We start from the raw sequence: 11,740 nt of genomic DNA on the forward strand, positions 1-11,740 counted from the left end.
TATTGTAAATAAAGCTTCCTCCATGAAGTTCGGTACCTTTGCAAATTTGTGAGTGATCATTCAGATAATATTCTCTCTAAATAGATTTTGGTTGGTTCACTCTTTCACTGTCTAACAATTAATTTTGTGACTAACAATCGGATAGATGAGAGAGAATTGACCTTGGGCTACAGTTTACAACTTCCATATGAAAACATCTCTTGAAAAGAGAAGAAAAGAATTTACATCTATTTATTGGAATGGAATTTAAGAAACCAATAATGTTTGCAAAAGGATTTAGTCTTGTCACAAAGCAACCATCTAAATTGAAGTTTCGTCATATATCCATTTACAAGAAGCAGAGCTAGCTCCACAAAAACCATACTTAATGGGCAAAATAAACTAACAACAACAACAACAAACACAGTCACAACAACATTCACCATTTTGTTGATTTACATTTAGCCGATTGTTCATTTATGTTGAAGTAAGGCTTGAAATTTTTCATAACTTCCTCATATGTTGGCCTCTTGTAGTCCACTGCCTGTGAATCAGTTAACTCATAAATCAGAATTCATTCAAATAAACTGTACCAAAATATTCAATGGTTTTAAATGAAATTTCCGCAAATAAATTACTTGCTCGATAACTTCTTCCACGGTTGCCCATTTCCACTCTGAAAATTCTGGTTCTGCTTCACCAGTAGCTAAGTTCACCTCACTCTCATCTTTTGTTAATCTCATAAGAAACCTAACAACAGCCCAAAAACATTGATCTTTAGTAGAGTGGTATGTGGCCATGTAAATCTAGCATAAGAAAAAGAAAGCAATCTCTATGTACTTAAAAAGGTTACATAAGACTTGATGTGAGAAAAGATACATGACATTGAAGATAAATGACTCAATTATTATGGCAAATCAAACAAGCACATTGCATAGTTAGAGTCCTAAAGGACTAATAGGAATTTCCAGTGTATAGAAGAACATAAGAAAGGAATTATAGGCTGCATGTCCTGTAGTAAAGTTAACGAGTGTGAAACTTGAAAGAAGTATATTAAGTCTTAGTTAATTGGGTACCAAACCTATTTATGGTAACCCAACTCTTCAATAATTACTTAATGGAGTAGTAATAAGGATTTATCATTTAGCTTCACAACATGCATATTTAACAGACAAGCTGCAAGCTTAATAACAGAACCTTTTCGGTTGATTTCTATATCAAGCCTGTTCTATAGTCAGTAGAGGAAGCACGGAATCTTGTGTTTCAACTTTCAAATGAGAATAGAGAAGAATTCAAGGCACTTTTGAAAGGGAAACTTAAACGATGCTCTATTGCTTTCTCTTATAAAAAAAAGTTACATACACCTCACACTAACTCATATCAAAACAGTACTTTTTTAAGGGTCAAGGACCTAGAAGTTTATCACAGAGGCTCCCTAATTCAGACGTTTCGTTAAAATCTAATAGAACTAGACCTAGCCTTAAAGCATGATTCCCTTTCATCTAAATAATAATGAGAACTGATGAGACCAAAAAAAAAACAAAAAATATCGATGCTTAAGTCTGTAATATGAATCGCTTTTCCTTTATTCTGGAATATAATCAGAAGGGTTTCACAGTAATAAAACAAGCAATATCAATATTATTGTGACACTCTTGTGCACAATAGTCTATGGATAAAATGTATCAAACGAGCACTCTATAAACTGAATATATGAGTTTTCCCTTTTCTTTTTTGTTGCTTATTGTAGAAGAAAGATTTACCATTTCTGTGCCTGTCCATGCCATTCACCTCCCCAAAGACGATTGACTTTGGTCTTCACGGCAGGAGGGAAGTCGTAAGTCAACCAATTTGGAACCTGTCAATATGTAACCTCAATCATGAGCTAATAACTCAATTCATACTGTCCTCAGCTGGGTAAGCACACGCGAATTACTACATATTTTGGATGGAATTTTAAAAACACTGTCCAAGGGATTTTTTCTTTATTCTGTTTTTTTTTTCATTCAGCAGCAAATTTATACAACTCCAACATGTAGTTCAAAACTTAGTCTGTCAGAATTTAAAAGACCAATCACCATCTTGCTGACTTCCTTCTTTTCTAATCTGTTTCTAATGAGTTTTTGAAATAGTCTCCTACTTGGTGGTTGAGTGGAATGGAAGCATGGATGACAAATATCAACAACTTCCATAAGACTAAAATTCCCTAGAGTGGTTGATTAATTTAAGTTACATTGAATTTAAAAAATGAAGCAAATCATTAAATGTTTGAGTGTGAATCTAATGTTGAGAAAGAGAGTTAAACAACGTTATGATAGATATCCAATGCAAGACTGGCACGGCTTCAACCCACAACAAATATACTTTGCACAAACCTCAGCAATGATTTCAGCCGATACTATCCCAGTTTCTTCTCGCAGTTCTCTAATAGCTGCTAACTTAGGTTCTTCACCCTCTTCAATTCCTCCCTAAATTATCCAATGACAAAAATAAAAATAAAAAATTAGCTGAAAATGGACAATTGAGTTGAGTGTGTTTCACCAATGCAAAAAGTGAATTTTGCAATTGTTAACATCAAATAAAATATCTCTCCAAGCAGAGACTAGACTCATCAGTTGTATACAGATATTGACAGAGAAAACATATGTCTTTGTAGAATATATCACCTGAGGCATCTGCCATGCTCCGGGAACATTCAATCTTGAAGCAACAAAAACCTGTATTATCTCAGAAGTTTAGCATTTTCTTCAACATTTACCATGGATAGGAAGTGGACTAGGAAAAAAAACTCTTTGAACAGACACAAGGAATATATATATATATATATATATATGAACTTTGAACCTTGCCTATCTTGCTCATTATTTCCATTCAAAAAATAAAATAACTCATTAGATAAATGCAAACAAATTACAAACAAGTCTTAGCACACTATATGAACATATGCCACGGCCATTGCTGAATGTACATATTTAGTAGTTAAACTAAGGAGTTTGGAACATTCTAGGTGACTGACCAAAAACTTCAAACATTTGAGTTTTTGGGTGCTCTAATAACAGCCACAGTAATTTCCGTATTAATCCAAAGCAGGGAGATTTGAACAGTTTACAATCATTAATAGTCCACAGTAATAGATCCTCCCTCATTCATACAGCAAGAAAAAATAAATGGATTGTTTTGAATTTAGCCAAGTGCTATAAAGCATTTCTAGCTTTCACGTTTCAATTATAATCATCCTCACGCAAAGGTAAATTTATCGTATCAAAATCGAATCTTATTTATAAGGGACAAATTTTGTTTGTTTTGGAGTGAAAATGAAGCAAATCCCCGCACGATAATAGTCGGATAATAAAACAAGTTCAGATTTCTTAGCTTCAAGAAATAGAATTTGTTTTCATAAAAAACCAAACTTAACCATCAAAGTTTTTTGAACGCAAAAAACACAAACCAGATCCTCAAGGAGTACCCAAGAAAAACACAAACACCTTATGAACACCAGTAAAGTAGGGTTTGAAGTGGGTTTTCTTTAAATTCAGAGGAAAATAAAAGATGGGTACCTGATCATCAGAGTTAATGAGGCAAACACCAACGTTGGGACGGTAACCAAGAGGCAAATTCTCCATTGCTCTGCTCCACTGCCACTCAAAGGAGTTTAAGAGAAGCTTTCTCTCTCTTCTTTCTTTCTCTCTCTTTCTCTACCTATCTGGGAATAAATGCTAAGACCATTAGGAATTTCAGAACTATAAATTTTTAGAAAAAAGAGAAAGAAAAAAAGAAGAAGAAGAAGAGAGTTTTGTGGGAATGAGTGACGCTGACCATGACAAAAAGTGGTGAGTCAGAGACTCTCAGAGGGTGGAGTTTTGCCCCCACTTAACTTGCGCACCCGTGCGCTCCCTTCCCTTGAGTACCATCATCAAATAATTAGTACGCCCGAGTCACTATCCACTGCGCTCCTTCCTACTTTCTTATCGTGAACCCCCATTTTTTATGGTATATATATATTTTTATCAATTACGATATACAATCTAGGTTATTGATGGTATAATATTAAAATGCATTATTTTTAATGGTCAACCAATTGCTAATATATTTAGCTGGTAAATTGAACTTTCATTCATGGAGATACAATTAATTGATATAAAAATTGCAATTAGATATAATATTTTATGATGATAAAAGTCAATATTAAAAACAAATGAGAGAGTATGCCAACTAGGATTTAATTTTGGTCAAAGCATAAGTTGGGTTGTAAAAGTATAAAATTCTATGGATATCAATCATCTCACAAATGGTGAAAACTATTGTAAAATACAGTTGATGTGTAGTCTTATAATTATTGACCTACCGATTGAATAAATAAATAAAACAACTTTAAAGATGTTATCGTTCTAAAACAGATTATTATGTCATAACAAAATATCAAAGTATAATATAATGAATATAATATAAAAATTAAAAAATATAAATCATCCTTAGAAGAAATCAGATAAAGCTGAAATAATACAATTGCTATTAATGTCTCATCATTAATATTGATCAACCAAATTGCCATAATGTACCATTTCTAAAAAAAAAATTGCCACAATATATATTGATAAACCAAATTAAGCAAACACTCTCTTACAAAAATGTTATGATTTTCATTAAAAATAAATAATTAAAAAAAATCACTCTCGACGAACAAATAATTATTAAAATCAACTTCTTCAAAGTTTTGCACTTATTTTTAGCTTATTATTACTAAAGAATAAAAAATGAAAAAAATGGAGAAATATAATCTTTTATTTTGTTTAAGATAAGCTAAGACTCGTTTCATAATTTATAATTTAACAAATGACACATTTTTAATGGTGTTTTTTTAATGGAATTTTCAGGTCTTTTTTTTTTTTTGAAGGGGCAGGTCATAAATATTTTAAAAGCACCATTTTTATATTAATATCCGTGCCTTTCAGGTGAGTTTTTCCATGAATGATTTCAGTTCTTAAATTTCATATGTTAATTGTTTGCATATGATTAAAAAAATAATAAAATCAATATCTTTTGGCTTATATAATTTTTGAAAGAAAGAGTGGTGCATGGTAAGAATGTGAGGAGGAGCACACATAATAGTGAAAACATGATAAAATTGGGTGCGGCGCACGATAGCAATCTCCAGCCAAAGCTGAGGTAGTCAATGCGCATATTAAAATAAGGAAATTTTCAGAAGAAAAAAAAAATGGCGCTAAAAGACAAAAGGAACATAAAGTAGTGGAGGCGTTGACTTTAGATTGAAGAGGCTCAGAGTCTAGAATCACAAGTGCACTAAAGAGCATCTCCTTCTTTGGTTATTTTATTCATTTTCTTTGTTTTACTTTTTTTCAGTAATGATTTTTTTTTTTATTCACATTAAATTAATAATTATTATGATGTTGAAACATGGAGCTTAAAGCATTCATTACTTAGCATAAAGCGAGTAAATAAATGATGAAACTAGTGCCCTCAAGAGTCAACTCCCTTTTTATTTTTGATGCAACGTAATTAAATCTCATCATAATTATTATTATAAGAGTAATGATACGGCCCTTAAAATATATAACAAAACATTACATTCGGTAATATAATAGTTTAGTTAGTCCCGGCTCATTATTTTAAAAAAAACTTATTATTTTAAAAAGTAATAATGCTATATAATATTTAAGTATATATTTTAAATGTCTGTATTATTACTCATCCACGTATCATTACTCTTGTTATTATCATCAATTAGGACTGACAGTCCTTATATATAATTGTTTAGCACCATAATGTCTCCTTCCAATAGATGAAGGAGCTTTTCCCTAGTGATAAGTAATACTTTATATTTATTATTAAATTAAATTATGTGTGTTTAGATATTGAATTTCATGAATTGCGGTATACCAACTTTATATAGTATTGGAGGACATCATCGGTGTAACTTACCATTTCTCATTATATACAGTTCAAATGTTCCATCTTTTTTTTAATCAGAACTCTTTTTTTAGTCGACTCTTTTTTTTACACTCTCTTATGTAACCTCTGGCCAAAATCTCGCTGTTGACTGTATTTTTAGCCAACGACGTGAGAACGTCAAATACGACAAACCTTCAAGAGAATTTAAACAACACAGGCGGTATAATAAAGAAAATAAAGAACAAACAAGATTTTTATAGTGGTTCAACCCCGATTGTCGGTAATAGCCTAATCCACTTAGAGTTGTGATTTATAGATCTGTACTCAAGATCAGATGAACTGAGTCAACTGAGTTTCTCCAGTACAGATTACAAAGATACAAGAATTCTTTCAAATGCCAGTACTTTCTCTCTCTAGAATACTCAAACCCAAGTTTTCTCTCTCTAGAATACTTAGACCCATATTTTCTCTCTCTAGAAAGAAGAAGCATTTCTCTCATCCCATAAGCCCTCTATTTATAGGCTTAGGGTCATACATACGGTATTCCCTAGAACTGGGATATTTTATTATATTTATTACATTAAAATTACAAAGAAACATTCAAAATTCAAAATGTAACAAACCCCCCATTTGTGGGAAGAATGAGAGATTCCCGCATATCTTCTTGAAGCTGTTTCTGGGAATCTTGACTTGGTCCTCCTCTAGCTAGTTGATCCACCTCTCCTACTGACCACTCATGCAAGTGCTGGTCGGACATGTGCATGGTGGTAGGACATACACTTGTTGGTCGGACATGCATGGTGGTAGGACACGCACTTCTCTCCTCATCCTTGGGGTCTCCTAGGTCCACTCTCTTGAGTTCTCCTCGGACCAAGGTCTCTTGGGCTCTCCTCCTCGGACCTCATCCTTGGGGTCTCCTAGGATCACTCTCTTTGGGGTCTCCTAGGACCACATCCTTGGGGTCTCCTAGGACCACTCTCTTGAGTTCTCCTCGGATGCACTCTCCTTAGCTCTCCTAGGATGCACTCTCCTTAGCTCTCCTAGGATGCATTCTCCTTAGCCTCCTAGGATGCACTCTCCTTAGCTCTCCTAGGATGCATTCTCCTTAGCCTCCTAGGATGCACTCTCCTTAGCTCTCCTAGGATGCATTCTTCTTAGCCTCCTAGGATGCACTCTCCTTAGCTTTCCTCGGACCAAGGTGCACTTGGCTTGGTTATGACATCTTTGAAGCAGTCCAAATTCTTCGTCAGTCTACCGGGTCACCTTATCACAACTCTGAGGAGTCAATGTATTTATTGACTATTTAATGTGTCTTTTACGGACCATGTACTGCCATTCGTCACCTCTATTGCCACGTCATCAATCTCCATTTTTGGGGATAACACTCACCATTGTGCCCATTGTACCCCATAGTTTTAGTGTTGCTCGGGGTTCAGCAATATTGTAGGAGTACCTCAAATCTATGATTTTCACGTCACCTTTTGACAGTATTGGTAGTTTTGAAGTTGCAGGATGACGAACAGGCTAAAGAGAGTGATGAAGACGCATTGTGGCAAGAACATTAAGAGTATCTTTTTTTTTGGCCAACTTATTGACAGTATCTTTCTTTTTGGCCAACTTCTTGTATTAAATTGTTGTTGCACTCTCTGTGTAGCTGTATTGTGGATTTTTTTTGTTAGAAATTTAAATAAAGAGTATGGAGAAAATTAACAAACATAATAATATATTATTAATTGAAGAACAGAAAAAAAAAATACAAAATAATAAATTATAAAATTGGTAATTGAAAAGAAAGTTGAGGCACGTAAAATACACTTTCCTTAAAGCAGATTTGCCCCTCTACCTGATTGGTGTTAGAGGATACGTGAGCAACCACTTCCCAGGATACAACGACTAACGAGTAGAGGAATACACCACTTTCACTACTCCAGCGAACTCGGATTAATACCTTCACTCTATCACCTTAAGACTTACGAAAAACAAAAAAGAAAAAGACAAGAGAGCTTTTTAGTGAGAGACTCTATTTGTTGGTATCTATAGAATGAAATGTGAAGCCTCCTTTTATAGGCTTCATATGGGGTGGAATACCAAATGTGGATACAAGGGAATTAATGCCAAAAATCCCACAAAATTAGTGATATTGATCAATCACAATCTTTACCATAATTTCTGATATCAATCAGAATATTCACCATTATTACGGTGATTACATTATTGACTAAATCTGCATTTATTAGCAGCTATCAATGGACCACATTTAAGGCATCAATTTTCAATTCACACATTAGCCTAAATTGGCTATTTATTATATATAAAATATAATTTTTCCAACATTTTTTTCTTTATAATAATTATCTTAGCATCAAAAATAGTATTTTGTTCACATGGAGTCTTTTGGGATTTTTTGTTTGTTACCACATATTGGCGTAATATGCCAAAACTCCTATATAAAGAAAACAAAGGGCATGTTTGGCATTGTTTTTCAGTTTTTTGTTCTCAGAATTGAGAACAGAAAATTGTTTTTGTAGTTTTTAAAAAACAAGAAGTGTTTGATTAATATTTTCTAAAAACAATTTTTTTGTTTTATTTTTTTTTTTAAATTTTAAATAAAAATTTAATAAATATATTTACAAAGAGAAAAATATTTTAAAAGTTTGTAATAAATAATGAGATAAAATAATTTGAAAAAAAATGATGAAAAATAAGAAGTGAGAAAGTAAGGAGAGAAAATTTCAAGAAATAGAAATTGAGAAGAGAGAAATTGATCCAAGAAAAAATGAGAGAGAATGTGATGAGAAAGAAAGTGGAGAGAGAGAAGTGAGTAGAGAGAAAGTGATGAGAGAGGAAATGGGGAGAGAGAAAAAATGATGAGAGAGAAAGTGATATGAGAGAAAGTGAAGAGAGAGAAACTAATGACAGAGAAAATAATGTGACAATAAATGATGTTAGATAATAATAATTAAAAAAATGATGTGATAAAAAAAAGATAAACAAAAAAAATTTAAGAACAAGAGAAAACAACTTTTTGATGTTCTCAAAATTTTCTGTTTTTTATAACTTTGTTTTTAAAAACTGTTTTTTGAAAACAACGCCAAACACCACAACTTGTTTTCAAAAAACAGTTTTTAGCTTTTAAAAACAAAAAACAATTTTTTAGTTAAGGTGCCAAACACCCTCAAAGATTTTTCTACATCTAGTCTTTCTTGAACAATGAACATCAATAGATTCTTAATTGAAGGATATCTAATGATTTTTTTTAGATTTTAATGTTATTCACTTATGTTGGTCATCTTTGTCGGAGATTTATATTTATTTTTTCATTAGCATTATAATATTTTGAATGAAGTGTCAAAAATGTGGCGCATTGCTATATTTTAGTATATTTTATAAAAACATCACTAAAAAATGTGGTGCATTACTATAATATTAAGTTAAGTTTAATTAAATTTTATTTAAGTTATAAAATATATGGTTTTATTATTTTTAAATAATTATCATTGTAAAATATCTCAAAAATATCATATTTTAATTTGTTTAATTATTCATTTATTTCATTTTATTTAAGATTAAGTTATGTTTACAATCCACAATTAAATATAAGAATATTCTGTTAAATATAAGAATATTCCGTTAAAGTTAACAGAAAAAAAAACCATTAAAACCAAAATTTTCGTTATCTACACACTTATTATATAGAAGAGATATATACATAAATCTAATAATGATTTATTTCAAATATATAATAAGAATGATGTGAAAATAGCAAATATAATAAGAATGATATAAAAATAAAAAAGAGTTTTAATGTAATATAAGAATCACAATTTGTTAATAATATAAAAATCATATAATAATATAAATGATGGAATAGAATTGCTTCTCCACCTAATTTTGAGTGGAATAATTATTCTATCAAAAGATGTAATAAGATTTCTTTTGAAAAAACCTTTCCCATTTGATTTTACCAACCGAACAATGGAATGGAATAAAAAGTCATTCCATTCCTAAATATAACTCATTTTACAAAAAAATTACTCCAATAGTGTGCCAAAAGATGTGTCAAATTTGACACATGCTAAAAGTTTGGTCAAATTCGGCACACAATATAACATGATGCATATTTTGCATCACCATAAATGCTACATTTTTTTATTTAACATTTTTATTATTTTTATTTATCAGCATTAAATGCTACACTTTTAACCTTATTATTTTATTATTATCTTTAACTATCAACAATAAAATAGAAAGTAAAAGTATTATTTTTTTGTATATTTTCAATAGATATCAAATGAGCATTAATGAAATATTAATTTTTGCATCAATTTTTATAATTGTGCATTGGAGCATAGTGTTAAAAATTGTGCCAAATATATCACATAATGATTTTTTGTGCCAAATATAACACAATATTCACATCTCCCATCGCAGATAGTCTTAGGGTTTTTGTTAGATGATAGAGCAAGTTTGTTGTCCAATTTTCCAGGAGTATCCCTGATTTATGGGTGTTGTACAACCAATAAGATTGTTCTTTGATTGACAGTGGATACTTTTTGGGTGGATTTAGCTAGAAAATTTCTTTTTTTTTTCTAGCAATTTAGATTTATAGATTGTATGACATTATGATATTCTTTTTCAATGAATAAATTTCATTGCTACAAAAAAAAAAAGTTACATTCTAAATTATGATTTGTTTTTTTTAATTTATAAGATTAATCTTTTGTTTTTTTTTGGTGACAAAAGTAAATATTTTGATTTTGAAGATTTAATAATGAAGGAATTTTTCTAAAATAGTAATTTTATTTTCTTGTAACTACTATTTTTATATGATTTTTTCAAATTTTTTAATTCAAGATTTTAGTTTTATATTTTATATTATTTAAATATTTAATTTAAATTAAAATTTTAAAACTATTATGAATTGGGCCAATTAAGAGATGCCACATGTACACTTAGTTAGATTTTAACTGAGTTGTTATGGTGGGTATCGGCGGATACAAACGTAACTTGACACAAACGTAACTTGACATTGAGTATTTTTTAAAAAAAATAAAAATTGGATACTAATTTATAATTTTTTAAAAAAATATTATTTACTTTTGCCGTTAATTCTCCTAAAAAGAATTTTGATTATCCAAAACAAAAAATAGTTGCTATGATATTGACCAAAAAATAAAAGTGCTACACCACATACATTCCCAATATATATATATATTTATATATATATATATATATATGACAATTCTCAGGTAGGGGTTTCATTTTAAGCCCTACTGGTAGGGTTATCAGTGTTTCTCGACCCGTGAACAGTTTTCGGCGCGAATTTTTTTTATGACCGTATATATTGTAGCTATTTAGAGCATCCTGCAAAGTTTCAGAAAATTCCGAATAGTTTACAGTATCGAAAACTAGGTTCAAATATGTTGATTTCCACGCGCATAAAAAAAATTAGTCACGCGTGCAACAACATGTTTGAACCAAGTTTTCGGTACTGTAAACTATTCGGAATTTTCTGAAAATCGCACTGATGGTCTAAATAGCTACAATATACACGGTCATAAAAAAAAGTCACACCGAAAACTGTTCACTGGTCGAGAAACACTGAGAACAAAATTTCCTATATATATATAATTCAAAAGCATTTAATTTTTCAAATTGAAAAGGATATATAAGAATTTATAATGTTTACTCTACTCTTTAATAAAATACCAGTGGCCGCATAAACGTGTCAATATGAATGAATGCAGGGTGATTTATAGGAGTTATTATTAACGTGGGTAGATTATAAACATGATTTAAATTTAAATAAAATAAAATAAATAAATAATAGTTTTGAGATATTTTATAATGA

The 11,740-nt window shown here is 30.7% G+C and overlaps 1 protein-coding gene across 3 annotated transcripts; it reads right to left on the reverse strand.

The window, feature by feature from the left end:
• Positions 1-208: 208 nt before the first annotated feature.
• On the reverse strand, positions 209-3,826 carry LOC133822693 (nudix hydrolase 25). 3 transcript variants are annotated; one of them, XM_062255115.1, is made up of 7 exons: positions 3,796-3,826; positions 3,537-3,682; positions 2,646-2,696; positions 2,355-2,447; positions 1,743-1,837; positions 618-729; positions 209-523 (listed from the first exon to the last, which is right to left on the reverse strand). In XM_062255115.1, the coding sequence occupies exons 2-7, from the start codon at positions 3,600-3,602 to the stop codon at positions 419-421; spliced, it is 522 nt and encodes a 173-aa protein (XP_062111099.1). In that variant the 5' UTR covers positions 3,603-3,682; positions 3,796-3,826; the 3' UTR covers positions 209-418. The 3 variants fall into 3 exon arrangements, with proteins under 3 accessions (XP_062111099.1, XP_062111098.1, XP_062111100.1); XM_062255114.1 differs by having other exon boundaries at positions 3,537-3,807; XM_062255116.1 differs by lacking the exon at positions 3,796-3,826 and having other exon boundaries at positions 209-519; positions 3,537-3,789.
• Between the last annotated feature and the right edge of the window lie 7,914 nt (positions 3,827-11,740).

This window comes from Humulus lupulus, chromosome 3, assembly GCF_963169125.1.
Source record: "Humulus lupulus chromosome 3, drHumLupu1.1, whole genome shotgun sequence".
Classification (NCBI taxonomy): domain Eukaryota; kingdom Viridiplantae; phylum Streptophyta; class Magnoliopsida; order Rosales; family Cannabaceae; genus Humulus; species Humulus lupulus.